General features: G+C 33.1%; 2 protein-coding genes and 1 long non-coding RNA gene across 8 annotated transcripts in view; 2 read left to right on the plus strand and 1 right to left on the minus strand.

Moving 5' to 3' along the window:
- hps1 (HPS1, biogenesis of lysosomal organelles complex 3 subunit 1) overlaps positions 1-15,500 on the minus strand; it is a 91,515-nt gene that overhangs the window by 59,657 nt on the left and 16,358 nt on the right.
- On the plus strand, positions 2,331-13,580 carry LOC108648125 (DNA repair protein RAD50-like). Of its 3 annotated transcripts, XM_031905227.1 has the most exons (20): positions 2,331-2,789; positions 3,629-3,688; positions 5,776-5,838; positions 6,236-6,295; positions 6,446-6,508; positions 6,904-6,951; positions 7,119-7,181; positions 7,572-7,619; positions 7,811-7,873; positions 8,271-8,318; positions 8,472-8,534; positions 8,925-8,972; positions 9,123-9,185; positions 9,583-9,630; positions 9,867-9,929; positions 11,487-11,540; positions 11,913-11,963; positions 12,803-12,944; positions 13,033-13,064; positions 13,321-13,580. In XM_031905227.1, exons 1-20 carry the CDS (start codon positions 2,717-2,719, stop codon positions 13,329-13,331), a joined length of 1,164 nt encoding a protein of 387 aa, XP_031761087.1. In that variant the 5' UTR covers positions 2,331-2,716; the 3' UTR covers positions 13,332-13,580. The 3 variants fall into 3 exon arrangements, with proteins under 3 accessions (XP_031761087.1, XP_031761089.1, XP_031761088.1); XM_031905229.1 differs by lacking the exons at positions 8,271-8,318; positions 8,472-8,534; XM_031905228.1 differs by lacking the exons at positions 6,904-6,951; positions 7,119-7,181.
- Positions 13,622-15,208, plus strand: LOC116412027. The gene is made up of 2 exons (XR_004223480.1): positions 13,622-13,711; positions 15,010-15,208. It is a non-coding gene; the product is annotated as an uncharacterized LOC116412027 (long non-coding RNA).

Here is a 15,500-nt window from a genome sequence, read left to right on the forward strand (position 1 = left end):
CTGGTGCCGCTGTTAGGAGAAAACAGCACCAGCCCGGGGCACCTGCAGCGAGCGCTTCCTCCTTCTGCGTTGGCGCGCGTGCGCATGCACATTAGAGCGTAACTTTAACAACAAAGTCAGCTTTTCACTCTAATGTGCATGCCCCGGCCCAGGGAATTCGCCGACAGAAGAAAAAGGAAGGAGGAAGCGCTTGCTGCAGGTACCCCGGGGTGGTGCGAGTTTCTCCTAACAGGGACACCAGCGGGGTACAAGGTAAGTGATTTAAGTCACTTGGGGGTGCCTAACATTTTGGCACCCCCGAGTGACTTGGCCTTTCCTTGTCCTTTAATCCCCGTCAATCAATATTACAGCTACAAATACATTTTTTGGTTAATAAATAAGGTTTTAAATAGTAAAGTGAATTATTTGCAAAGCAGTTTATAGGGTGGTGTCCCCAATACTCAGCGCTTCTTAGTGGAGATCTTTGAAACCAAGTCTTCAGTGTAGTAGAAACTGTGTAATTGTGTGCTGCCTCCTTATAAGAACAACCCTCCCTTTTTAGATGGGTCTCAGATGTGTACAATCGTGTTGATGGAAGCGCATGGAATTAAAAGAAAAAATAAAACTAGTGCAACACGTACAAAATTTGCTTTGTGACACAAATGTTAAAGATGCTTTAGCATCCAAATTTAGTGCAAAACATACAGGTTTGCTGAGTGAATCGAACATCAAAAGTGCTTATGCATCAGCCCAATGCAGTGTATCACACCCACTCAATGTGTCCAACATAAATGCTCACCAGATATGATTGGAATAAAAATATGTATAAAAATTAATTCGGCTATTGATTGCAGTGAATCCTTAATCCTCAGAGTATATGGAATGGAGAGGAAACGAAAATAGTGTAAAATCATTTAATGTATAAAATAATGCCCCTACTTACAGTATACAGCAGTATATCAGAAACAACACATTGCCCAACGCGTTTCACATACTAACGGCACGCTTCCTCAGGAGCCAATAAACCCACCATCAATCCCCCCCTGGCTATTTATACCCCTCCCCCAATTTAAAAAAGTAAAAGAAAAAAACGTGCATAGTAACAAAGCCTCACTATGTGGAGATTGGCTGTAGTCATAGCAACCCGTCTCAATGCGATATGTAAGGAAGTGAAACAGAGCCATAATTAATATGGGCAAGTAAACATATCCAAAGCGTTAGTGCAGACCAACGCTCAAAAGCTGCAAACCCTTCTCTCACCACGCAAACCTGGAAATGCGACCTGTCATGCACACCACATGGAAGACCCGGCTTTGTATGGAGTATGGTCGTTGCTATGGCAACCTGCCACCAGCCGTCATGCGCACCACATGGAAGATCCGGCTTAGTATAGATTGTAAGCTCTACGGGGCAGGGACCTCCTTCCTCTTGTGTCCTCGACTCTTAACTTATTGCTGCTGTATTTATCTGTATTTATTATTATACTTTGTATTTATCTATTATCTTATTAACACCCTGTTTGTATTAATGTATTCTACTGTACAGCGCTGCGTACATAAGTAGCGCTTTATAAATAAAGATATACATACATACATACAGTATGGAGTATAGCCATTGCTATGGCAACCAGCCGTCAGCATGAAATGATAAAATAAAGTTTTTATGGTTACATATAAATGTAGGAGAGCAGTGAGTATCAATGTGCCTATCTCTAAATAGTCCATATCATTCAGGGTTTGTTAGCACAGTAAAGTGTGGACAGATACTTGTAATGGTAACCCATGACAATGGTAACACAGTGTCATTTAGTAAAAAACCTACAGCATAACAATCATGGCAGAATCCCTTTAAATGTATCTATTTATCATCACTGCCTTGCCTTTTCCCTTTACAATTTATAGTGTTATTTACATTCTATGTGTCAGTTCTTTGCATATGATTGAGGCATAACAGCTCTGTAAAAATTATTTTCATGTTTAAAATGAAATAACGACTGCTCTGCATCACTTTCTAGTCAAATAACCCCAAGATACTGAGAATGCCTTATGCTATTGTTCCACATCCATCTCTCATCCTATTGTATTGAAATTAACTGTAGCAACACAATGGATGTTTAGCTAAAGGGCAAGTAATGTCAAAAAGTGAAAATTTTAATTTTAACATGCGTGTGTCTGTTGATCGAGAACCTAGAAATGAACTTTATAAACTACAAATAAACTTCTTTGCAACAATTGTTCTATTTTATATTGGAAAGGTTTTCAGTCTGTAGCCTGTAGAGAGCTAGGAATGGCATTCCTAAACTTCTGTTAATGTTCTTGTATAAGAACAAACTTCTGTTATCTGCTGTGCAACCTGTGTTTTTCTACTTTTTCAGCTTTACCGGCTAACCACCATGGCTACACAGCAGCTTTTGTATATAAACTATAGTAGTGCTTCTGTAACAAACACTCAAATGTTATCAGTGCAGGGCAACAGTATATTATACTTTAGTTACTTTAAAACACTTTCATTTTGGTGTTACTGTTCCTTTAAGTGTGACATCACAATGGATGTTTTGTTAACTGAGAGATGCCAGTGAGTGTGTGACATCACAATGCATGTTTGGTTCAGTCAGGAGAGAATCCAGACTTTGCCTCACTTGCATTTAGACTTCCGTTAGAGACAGACAGTAGAACCTTTTGGGTTTTACTGTTTATCTATAGCGGTAGTTCTTTTTGGAATTATTATTTTTTTAAACATGACCAGGGGAACTAAAACCTTTTGGTATTTTTTACTATTTATCTTATTTATACACCTTTGTAGAGGATCAGGTATGTATTTTTAAAGTTTTATTCCAGTAATTAATTTGTTTAATCTATTTTTCTCTGTATTATTATAAAGGTCTTGAGTTTGCTTTGGCAAATGATATTTCATAGTGTCAGTTCTATTACATTTGAATTCTCATAATTACATTTCATATACTGTACATACATTTCTTGCATTTTGGCTAACTTTTGTAGGGAAAGCGGTATAATTTTACTACAGGTATGGGACCTGCTATCCAGAATGCTCGGGATCTAGAATTTTCTGTATCTTTCTGTAATCTGATCTACATACCTTAAGTCTAAAAAATTATTTAAACACTAATTAAACCCAATTTGATTGTTTGCCTCCATTAAGGATTAGTTATATCACATTTAAGATTAAGATACTCTTTTATTATTTCAAAGAAAACCGTTATTAAAAATTTGAATTATTTTACTAAAATGGAGTCCTTTCTAGTTGGCCTTCCTGTAATTCAGAGCTTTCTAGATAACAGGTTTCAAGATAATGGATTCCACATTATGCTACCATATATTTTATGTAGACAGTATTTGTTTTTACTTTCCAGAACTTTCTTCATAACAGGTTTCCAGATAATAGATCCCATACCTGTATTATGCTGCCATATAAAATAAAAAAATATTTTTGCTTTATTTCGCAGCTCCTTTAAAGTGATATGTTCATCATAAATCTGATACATCATAAAACCGACTCAAATTAATAATGTAGATAAATATACACTTCCCACTAGTTGTGTTATCACTCATTTGTATCTTGTAGTCTATCTTCTACTCTAACACCCAAAGGTATATATGTGGCATTCATTGATTTTTATTTTTTAATTCAGCTGAAATAAAAGATCCTAAAAATGAGACAAGTGCTGAAGATATCAATGAAGACATAGAGAGTAAGTTTTATAAAAAAAAAAAATTTTCATTTGATTTCTTAAATTCTTGTTTTCTTATATAAATATATATGCAGTGCTATTATATATATATATATATATATATATATATATATATATATATATATATATATATATATATATATATATATATACATACATACAGTGAGAGCTGGCACTCACAGGATTTTTACTAAGTTAAAATAGAATGAAAAAAAACTAATCTCAAAAGGTGTCCTTACATGGTGATTTATTAGTCCAACGTTTCAGTTCCCCACAGGAACTTTCATAAGGGAGTTCCTGTGGGGAACTGAAACGTTGGTCTAATAAATCACCATGTAAGGACACCTTTTGAGATTAGTTTTTTTTCATTCTATTTTAACTTAGTAAAAATCCTGTGAGTACCAGCTCTCACTGTATGTACATTTATTTTTTCTGCTGCAGCACCCAGGTCTCAACTCCTTGTTAGTAGCGTGCTATCTATACTGGAAACTATATAAATATATATATATATATATATGTGTATATATATATGTGTATATATATATATGTGTATATATATGCACAGATGCATTTGATAGTAAACGAATTACTATTGATTTAGTTGCAATAATATAAGTGTAACTGTCAAGTTGGTTACTGTGAGTTAGTGAAACAGTGTTGCCTGTGTTTCTACATCTATGTATGTGTTTGTATAGCTCTATATGTATTTAGCACTACTTGTATACTTTTCTCTCTCTATCTCTCAAAATTTTATATATATATATATATATATATATATATATATATATACACATATTAATGATTTACGAAACTGTCCCATTTTGCTGAAAATTTTGCAAATCTGCACCATTTTTTTTTTACCGCAAAATACTTTAAAGTCAATGGGCCTATTTTTCGTGGCTACTGCACAACTTTTTTTATACGCAAAATAAATTACAGTCAATGTGCTTTTTTCTCACTCCAAATGCATTAAAATCAGTGGGTGTTTTGTGAAATAATTCACCAATTCCTAATAAATAGAGCTATACATACTGACCAGATCAATCACATGACAGTTAATTCACTTGCAATAATATAACTGCAACTATTGAGCTGGTTACTGTAGATTACACATAATTGTAAATGTGATGAAATAAATTTGTGTGTGTATATATATATATTCTGTGTGCTTGTGCGTGCATGGATATATAAAGGACATATGCAGGTTTGCTGTATGGAGAGTCAGTTTTTGTAATTGTGGGGGTGGTTCACATTCAGGTTAACATTTAGTATGTTATAGAATGGGCTGTTCTAATTGGTCTAAATTTTTAGTTTAATTACTTGCCTTCATCATCCGATTCCAGCTTTTAAATGGTGGTCACTGACCCCAGAAGCCAAAAACTATTGTTCTGTTGGCTAGAATTTTATTGTTATTTCTACTTTTTATTACTTATATTTCTACTTAGACCCTCCTTTATTTATATTTCAGTCTCTCTTTTAAACCACGTTAAACCTACGTTAAATTAACCCCTAGCAACCAGACAGCTGCTCAACCAGATGCTGCACAAAAAGCTAAATGATTAAAAAACCACAAATAAAAAACAAAGCCTGATTGAAAAAAGTTTTAGAACAGCATTCTCAACAGAATACTAAAAATTAAAGACAACCACTTTAATGTCATAAAATTAACCTTTATAGAAGTCCATTTGTCGCAATCAGTGATTTTATCTATATAATAATTATATTTGCAAATGTACTTGTTTACACCATCTTGTGGGTCAGTACCTAAGAATGCTTGATAAATATGGAGATATGAATACCATTTTTAATTTTCAAAATAGACTGTGGCACTGTTATTTTGTATTTGATTATTTTAAAGCCACTTCTTATTCAAGGATCTCAAATGGGTTAATCACAATTGCATTAAGTCAATGTGAAAAGCTCCATTGCGATCTCCATTTTTCTATTCATTGTCAAGCAAGTTAAAAATCGTGAATGGGCTGGGGCAACATTTCCATAATGTTGCCAACATTGCATCAGATGTTGTAACCAAACACACATCACATATTCTTGAGGTATAACATAAGATCCATTTTTTCTTACATCAGGAATGATCAACGACTATAGGAAACAGTTTGAAGATGTTACTGGGAAAACCACATCTGTGCAAAGTAAGATTTAAGCGATGTTTTATATTTTCACTTTTGATTGGAGGAGATTTTATTAGTAACACACCCAGCAACACAGGAAGGGGTAGTGTTATAATTTGAGCAGATTCCTCCCTTCTAATAACCAAGTGCAACCAGAGAGAATATTACATTCCTTCATTCATGGTTACAGTTGAATGAACCAGAGCAAAAATAGTTTTGCTTTATTTCGCAGCTCCTTTAAAGTGATATGTTCATCACAAATCTGCTAAATCATAAAACTGACTCAAATTAATAATGTAGATAAATATACACTTCCCACTAGTTGTGTTATCACTCATTTGTATCTTGTAGTCTATCTTCTACTCTAACACCCAAAGGTATATATGTGGCATTCATTGATTTGTATTTTTTAATTTAGCTGCAATAAAAGATGCTAAAAAGGAGACAAGCACTGAAGAAAGCAATGAAGACATAGAGAGTAAGTTTTATAAAAAAAAATTTCATTTGATTTTTTAAATTCTTCTTTTCTTAAATAAATATATATGCAGTGCTATATATATATATATATATATATATATCATCAGATATTCTTGAGGTATAACATAAGATTCATTTTTCCTTACATCAGGAATGATCAACGACTATAATAAACAGTTTGACGATGTTACTGGGAAAACCACATCTGTGCAAAGTAAGATTTAAGTGATGTTTTATATTTTCACTTTTGATTGGAGGAGATTTTATCAGTAACATACCCAGCAACACAGGAAGGGGTAGTGTTATAATATGAGCAGATTCCTCCCTTCTAATAACCAAGTGCAACCAGAGAGAATATTACATTCCTTCATTCATGGTTGCAGTTGCTTAATGAGCCAGAGCAAAAATAGTTTTGCTTTATTTCGCCTTTAAAGTGATATGTTCATCACAAATCTGATAAATCATAAAACCAACTCAAATTAAAAATGTAGATAAATATACACTTCCCACTAGTTGTGTTATCACTCATTTGTATCTTGTAGTCTATCTTCTAGTCTAACACCCAAAGGTATATTTGTGGCATTCATTTATTTTTATTTTTTAATTCAGCTGCAATAAAAGATCCTAAAAATGAAGAAAGTAATGAAGACATAGAGAGTAAGTTTTAAAAAAAAAAAATTTCATTTGATTTCTTAAATTCTTCTGTTCTTATATAAATATATATGCAGTGCTATAAATATATATATATATATATATATATATATATATATATCTCATCAGATATTCTTGAGGTATAACATAAGATTCATTTTTTCTTACATCAGGAATGATCAACGACTATAGGAAACAGTTTGAAGATGTTACTGGGAAAACCACATCTGTGCAAAGTAAGATTTAAGTGATGTTTTATATTTTCACTTTTGATTGGAGGAGATTTTATCAGTAACACACCCAGCAACACAGGAAGGGGTAGTGTTATAATATGAACAGATTCCTCCCTTCTAATAACCAAGTGCAACCAGAGAGAATATTACATTCCTTCATTCATGGTTACAGTTGAATGAAACAGAGCAAAAATAGTTTTGCTTTATTTCGTAGCTCCTTTAAAGTGATATGTTCATAACAAATCTGATAACTCCGACTCAAATTAAGAATGTAAATAAATATACACTTCCCACTAGTTGTGTTATCACTCATTTGTATCTTCTAGTCTATCTTCTAGTCTAACACCCAAAAGTATATATGTGGCATTCATTGATTTTTATTTTTTAATTTAGCTGCAATAAAAGATGCTAAAAATGAAGAAAGCAATGAAGACATAGAGAGTAAGTTTTATAAAAAAAAAAAAAATTTCATTTGATTTCTAAAATTCTTCTTTTCTTATATAAATATATATGCAGTGCTATATATATATATATATATATATATATATATATATATATATATATATATATATATATATCTCTCATCAGATATTCTTGAGGTATAACATAAGATTAATTTTTTCTTACATCAGGAATGATCAACGACTATAATAAACAGTTTGACGATGTTACTGGGAAAACCACATCTGTGCAAAGTAAGATTTAAGCGATGTTTTATATTTTCACTTTTGATTGGAGGAAATTTTATCAGTAACATACCCAGCAACACAGGAAGGGGTAGTGTTATAATATGAGCAGATTCCTCCCTTCTAATAACCAAGTGCAACCAGAGAGAATATTACATTCCTTCATTCATGGCTGCTGTTGAATGAACCAGAGCAAAAATATTTTTGCTTTATTTCGCAGCTCCTTTAAAGTGATATGTTCATCACAAATATGATAAATCATAAACCCCACTCAAATTAATAATGTAGATAAATATACACTTCCCACTAGTTGTGTTATCACTCATTTGTATCTTGTAGTCTATCTTCTAGTCTAACACCCAAAGGTATATTTGTGGCATTCATTTATTTTTATTTTTTAATTCAGCTGCAATAAAAGATCCTAAAAATGAAGAAAGTAATGAAGACATAGAGAGTAAGTTTTTTTAAAAAAAAATTTCATTTGATTTCTTAAATTCTTCTGTTCTTATATAAATATATATGCAGTGCTATAAATATATATATATATATATATATCTCATCAGATATTCTTGAGGTATAACATAAGATTCATTTTTTCTTACATCAGGAATGATCAACGACTATAGGAAACAGTTTGAAGATGTTACTGGGAAAACCACATCTGTGCAAAGTAAGATTTAAGTGATGTTTTATATTTTCACTTTTGATTGGAGGAGATTTTATCAGTAACACACCCAGCAACACAGGAAGGGGTAGTGTTATAATATGAGCAGATTCCTCCCTTCTAATAACCAAGTGCAACCAGAGAGAATATTACATTCCTTCATTCATGGTTACAGTTGAATGAAACAGAGCAAAAATAGTTTTGCTTTATTTCGTAGCTCTTTTAAAGTGATATGTTCATAACAAATCTGATAAATCCGACTCAAATTAAGAATGTAAATAAATATACACTTCCCACTAGTTGTGTTATCACTCATTTGTATCTTCTAGTCTATCTTCTAGTCTAACACCCAAAAGTATATATGTGGCATTCATTGATTTTTATTTTTTAATTTAGCTGCAATAAAAGATGCTAAAAATGAAGAAAGCAATGAAGACATAGAGAGTAAGTTTTATAAAAAAAAAAAAATTTCATTTGATTTCTAAAATTCTTCTTTTCTTATATAAATATATATATATATATATATATATATATATATCTCTCTCATCAGATATTCTTGAGGTATAACATAAGATTAATTTTTTCTTACATCAGGAATGATCAACGACTATAATAAACAGTTTGACGATGTTACTGGGAAAACCACATCTGTGCAAAGTAAGATTTAAGCGATGTTTTATATTTTCACTTTTGATTGGAGGAAATTTTATCAGTAACACACCCAGCAACACAGGAAGGGGTAGTGTAATAATATGAGCAGATTCCTCCCTTCTAATAACCAAGTGCAACCAGAGAGAATATTACATTCCTTCATTCATGGCTGCTGTTGAATGAACCAGAGCAAAAATATTTTTGCTTTATTTCGCAGCTCCTTTAAAGTGATATGTTCATCACAAATATGATAAATCATAAACCCCACTCAAATTAATAATGTAGATAAATATACACTTCCCACTAGTTGTGTTTTCACTCATTTGTATCTTGTAGTCTATCTTCTAGTCTAACACCCAAAGGTATATATGTGGCATTCATTGATTTTTTTTTTTTAATTTAGCTGCAATAAAAGATGCTAAAAATGAAGAAAGCAATGAAGACATAGAGAGTAAGTTTTATAAAAAAAAAAATTTCATTTGATTTCTTAAATTCTTTTCTTATATAAATATATATGCAGTGCTATATATATAAATATATATATATATATATATATATATATATATATTATACATATATATATATATATATATATACAGAGAGAGAGAGAGAGAGAGAGAGAGAGAGAGAGATATCTCATCAGATATTCTTGAGGTATAACATAAGATTCATTTTTTCTTACATCAGGAATGATCAACGACTATATGAAACAGTTTGAAGATGTTACTGGGAAAACCACATCTGTGCAAAGTAAGATTTAAGCGATGTTTTATATTTTCATTTTTGATTGGAGGAGATTTTATCAGTAACATGCCCAGCAACACAGGAAGGGGTAGTGTAATAATATGAGCAGATTCCTCCCTTCTAATAACCAAGTGCAACCAGAGAGAATATTACATTCCTTCATTCATGGTTGCAGTTGAATGAACCAGAGCAAACTGTGTACCACATTGCTGCACACAATATGTGCTTTCTATGCTTTTAGCCCCACAATTATCATTATCAGTATTGCCTGTTTAACTCTCATGTATATATTGTATGTGCATAAACATTTTAAACAAACCATTTTGATTTTTAAAACTTATCCCTGTAATAATAAAGCAGTACCTTGTACTTGATCATAACTAAGCTGCATGAATCCAAAATTGTGCAAAACAATCTTATTGGGTTTACTCCATGTTTAAATGTTTTTGTAGCTGAAATAAATTATAATAAACCAAATTACAGGATGATCCCTTATCCTAAAAACCCCGGGTCCCAAGCAGCATTCGGGATTATAGATCCTATACCGATACTATACCTGCCATTGTAGTCTGCAAACCAATTTAGCTTTTCTATATTTTAGTTAAGCTGAGTCAAATCAGGTGAACTCTATGTACCCATCTATTTGGCTTTCCTCTATATAGTAATGATATCACTAATTAATCATTTCATGTGGCAGGATAGTGATCATTTGCCCTGGTCTAATAACACACAGCAAGAGATTTGTACCGTATCACTATATTTATTGCAGGATAAAGATATTCTCCAGTTAAAAATATGTTTTATTATTTTTTCAGAAGATGACAGTAACACAAATTTCAATGGATAAGATTTTTTTCATCATTACACCCAACATTACATAGTTACATAGGGTTGAAAAAAGACCTTTGTCCATCAAGTTCAACCCATCCGAGTAAACCCAGCACACAACCTATACTAAACAATCTATACACTCACATACATAAACTATATATATATATACAACCAGTAATACTAACTGTAGATATTAGTATCACAATTACACCTAACAATACATGATCAGTGCCCTGGTCTAGTAACTCACAGCAATAGACTGGAGGATTATATATTCATGAAGGAAAGTACATCAGTTGGCTAAAAGGAACCTACTCATTGGTTTCTGTGGTTTATTACAATGGAGCAAACAGTTATCTAAGAAGCCTAAGAGTGATTTCTATTTATATGAATTTTTCATGCATACATTTCTAATCTTCATATTTATGTAAATTACATCGACTTAAGGCTAAAAAATAAGTTAAAAAATCAGAAATTGCAGCTCAACAGGCCGCACTGAATTTTATTGGAAGCCTTCCTGAGTATTCATTTTAACTGGTAACCTTCCATTGGCTGTGCTACTACTCAGTCTGAAATTAAATTCATTTCCAATATAATAAGAGTAGTCTCTTAAAAGCAGTAAGATTTCTTTCCTATATGGGAACTATAACAAAGACCAATAACAAAGGCCAAAAACAATGACTCTTGAAATATAATTTAATTACATAGCGCTTTTATTTCTTCCCAATTTAGCAACAGATAAACAAGAGGAGGATGTAGAAGAAACAACTAGTGGAGTTGAGAGACGTAAGAGTTTTGCAATTCTACTTTCTTATACACATTACCATTTTAATTGATCAGTAAGCGATCCTTTACTTTAGCTGAGTTCATTTCTATTAACAACAAACCAAGCAACTGGATGAGTTGCAGAATACAGTACCCAAAAGTTTCCTAAAGTAGTTGAACAATGTTTCCAACCATAGGTGGAAGCTCTATAAATTGTGCCCTCACTTCCATCGATGTCCAAAACCAGTATCATCACCTTATATAAATGTGCAACAATAGAAAAAACACAGGTGCTATTAACCCTGTTTAAAATGTTTGTTTGCAATAAGTTTTACATGTGTCTCTGAAATATTTTTTAATGAAACTAAATATTTTTTTCTTTTCTCAAACCAGAAATCGCTAACCAGATGAGATCAACTATGACAACTACAACAAATACAAATGGTAAACAAACCTTGTTTAATTCAACATACACCTAAACTCTGCATTTGTTTTATAACAGTAGATTGAGCATGCTTTCACCATACTCCTATTTTCGCAGATTATGCTAAAAATGAATATGTGGGTCTGTCTGTGTGTGTGGGTCTGTCTGTCTTTGTGACAAGTGCCATAGAGAACAGACTGTAGACATTCTAGAAAGAGGAAATGCAAAAATAGTGTTAATATATTAGAGAGATGAGCAGAAAGCATTAGTAAATGAATCTATAATATTAATGTTGTACATATGCCGATTTGTAGAGCTGTTTATGGATTTGGCCAGATAGGGGTGCGGAACAGGGTAAATGGGTTTAACTTTCATTCTCTGTAAAGGTTCCATGGGTAGCATATAATTCTAATTATAATGTGTGCAATTATCAACATCTCCTTAAATGTTCGGAGATTAAACTGCAAGTATAAAAATGTTTAAAAACCTAATTATATTAAAAAATATAAGCAGTAATTTATGACCACAAGTGCAGCTGCATTCACACAAATATTCCCAAAGTCAGCTGCACATGAGACCTTATTCATTAAAAGTACTTGCATCAAAATATGCACTTTGCACTTTCATATAGTTGTACTTGTACTGGATCCCAACTAAGATATAATTAATCCTTATTGAAGCCAAAACAATACTACTGGGTTTAAATAATTTTCTTGGTAGATTTAAGTTAGGAGATACGAATTACGGAAAGACCCTTTATCCGGAAAACCCCTGGTCCCAACCATTCTGGATAGCGGGTCCCATACCTGTACAAATGCTTTGTTGTAAGGATTTACCTAATAATATTATTTCTATGCAGATAAATTCCGAATGATGGTTAAAAGCTTGGAGAACAACAATCAAATGAATCTGATTATCATTTGTTCAGTCCTGGGAAGTGGATTTTTAATGGTGATTGCCATATTGCTGTGCATAGCAAGGTCCCTTTCAAAATTATCCAGGTATTATTTTAAGTGTTTTCTTAATTTGCTGTAGTTGAGAAGCTTGCTCTGGTACTAATATGCTTCTGCTTTTTCTTGTTAATTCTAGAGAAAAGGACCAACTGTCTGAGGCAGAACAAGGTAAATGAAATTAGCAAATATATAAATATATTGTACAAGTATGGAATCTATTATTTTAAATACATAAGAGGTATTTTTAGAATACAGAATACCATACCTTTAAATGACATTTTTAAAAAAATATTTTTTTTATCCTTATTTAAGTGCGAGTTACTTCCTTGTTATTAAAGAATTGGTTTTAGCTCTATAATTCTAAGCAATGTTTAAGAGCTGTGAAATATTCAGATATAAATACCCGTGTTGTTTGCTCTTACAGGAAATTTATAATGACTTTATTATGGAACATCACTTCAGAAATTAAAATCCACAGAAATGCATTTTATGTTTAAAAACCCTCCATTACCCCCCTCAGTCTAGTGTAACACCAATTGAGGGGTGGTGGTGCAATGCAACAATAGGATCAAATATAAAAATAATACTCTAGCCTATTGTTGCATTGCAATGACCCCAAATCCCAGACTAGGACATGAATAACATCTGACCTAAATCCGAATGTACTGCTGGGTGAGGGGGTGGGTATGTGGGCGGGGGAGGGTTTTAAAAATGCTCCTCTGATGGATATTAATATCGGATACTGACAAGACACTTCTAATGAAAGTCACATCAAATCTTTGAATGCTATCAAACTTCATAAGCTTCTGGAATCGGTAAGTTTTTATTATTATTAAGTTGTCTGATAGAGGACTGTGGGTAGAAAAACAAATTAATTGGTCAATGCACCATAAAACAAGGGCAAGGAAAAGTGAATGAGCATAGCAATTTAATTTTGAAATCGAGCCCTCTTAAGGTGGCCATACACGTTAGCGAGCGTATCTTCTCCTGATATCCCGGGGTTGGCGATATCAGGCGAATTTAGGCTAATTCGGTCATTTGGCCCTGGGGCCAAACGATCAAATTATAACGACAATAATGGCTGATTTTTTTAACCTGCCGATCGATATCTGGATGATTTCAGGCCAGATATCGGTCGGGCAGGCCCGTTGCTGCCTCTACACGGGCCGATAAGCTGCCGATATCAGCAGCTACAATCGGCCTGTGTATGGGGACCTTTAGTTTTTTCCCACAACCGGTGCTCCCTTGGTGCCCCTTAGACTTTACGCATGTGCAGCACAGTAAGGGCTTTGGCACACGGGGGAGATTAGTCGCCCGCGATTAACTCCCTGTTCGCGGGCGACTAATCTCCCCGAGTTGCCTACCCCTGCCATCCCACCGGCGACTTACATTTTTGCCCCGTGTGCCAGAGCCCTAAAAGTTTGGGAATATACTGTGCGTGCGTGGAGTCTGACTTGTTAATTTTACCCTTATCTTTTGTTTACACCTACAAACTGTGTATTTGCTGATGTGATTATTGAATCAGGTACTGTGAGCTTCAGTGTTGTAGTTGGATCACATATTTTGTTATTTAATGAATTTGTACATTTTTCTTTGATTTTTGAGATTTCATTAGATTTTAGGTAATTTTCCAAAATGTTACCAAAACCATTAACTTTAGGAAAGCTTTCTCTGCAGTTTGGCAGTTCAGAGCAGAAAAACTTATTTACTTATTTTGGATTGGTCAGAATGTGTACTTTTCAAAAATGTATGGTTGCGTGGGGGTAAACGTAGCATTATTGGACTTTTTGACCTTGAAATCTGAAATATGCAGATTTCTGGATGTTGCTTTAGAAATTTGATAGTGTGATTTTTTGTCAGAAATCATAAAACTATAAATATTTGCCATGTTCTAGAGGCAAGGAACTTTCTCAATCAGTTGTATTTTCGCATATAAAATAAATTATGCTTCTGATATACATCATGTCTTTATTGGCACACACGGGCAGATCAAGCCAATCATCCCGTTAACCAAATCTGCAACCACTTTTGAGAGCTGAAATAAATGTACAACCCTCATTCCGACATCCTGACATGTTCCTGCATAAATGGTTCTTTATTTGTTCTTACACAGATCACTACAAAAGACTTCACCAACTGCTTGTATGGGCAGTGCTGTAGGATGAAGGCACCAAGATTCCAAGATCTAGAAAGGAACTGTATTAGTGTGAGTGATCACACAGCGACTATACCAGCGATAATGCTGGTGCCAATTTCATGAAGTTACTTGTTATTCCTTCCAGGAAATAAATAAAATGAACTTTTGTTCAGTATGCATTGTGGTGTATTCAAATCATTTTAGGGTATCTGAGAATAGGGTGTGTGAATTCCTTTTTAACTCACAACAATCATCATATTGTATATTCTTTTCCAAATTTACAGCAATGCATATTACTTTTCTGTGCTTTATCCAACTGCAGTTTCTTCAAATATACATTTGCATTGTATTAACTGATGATCTGAAAACCCTTTATCCAAAAAGATCCTAATTATGGTAACACCATCTCCCTGTCTCTCCCATTTTAATCAAATAACTGACATTGTTAAAAATGATTTTATATTTTC

Source organism: Xenopus tropicalis, chromosome 7 (assembly GCF_000004195.4).
Source record: "Xenopus tropicalis strain Nigerian chromosome 7, UCB_Xtro_10.0, whole genome shotgun sequence".
NCBI classification, from domain to species: Eukaryota; Metazoa; Chordata; class Amphibia; order Anura; family Pipidae; genus Xenopus; species Xenopus tropicalis.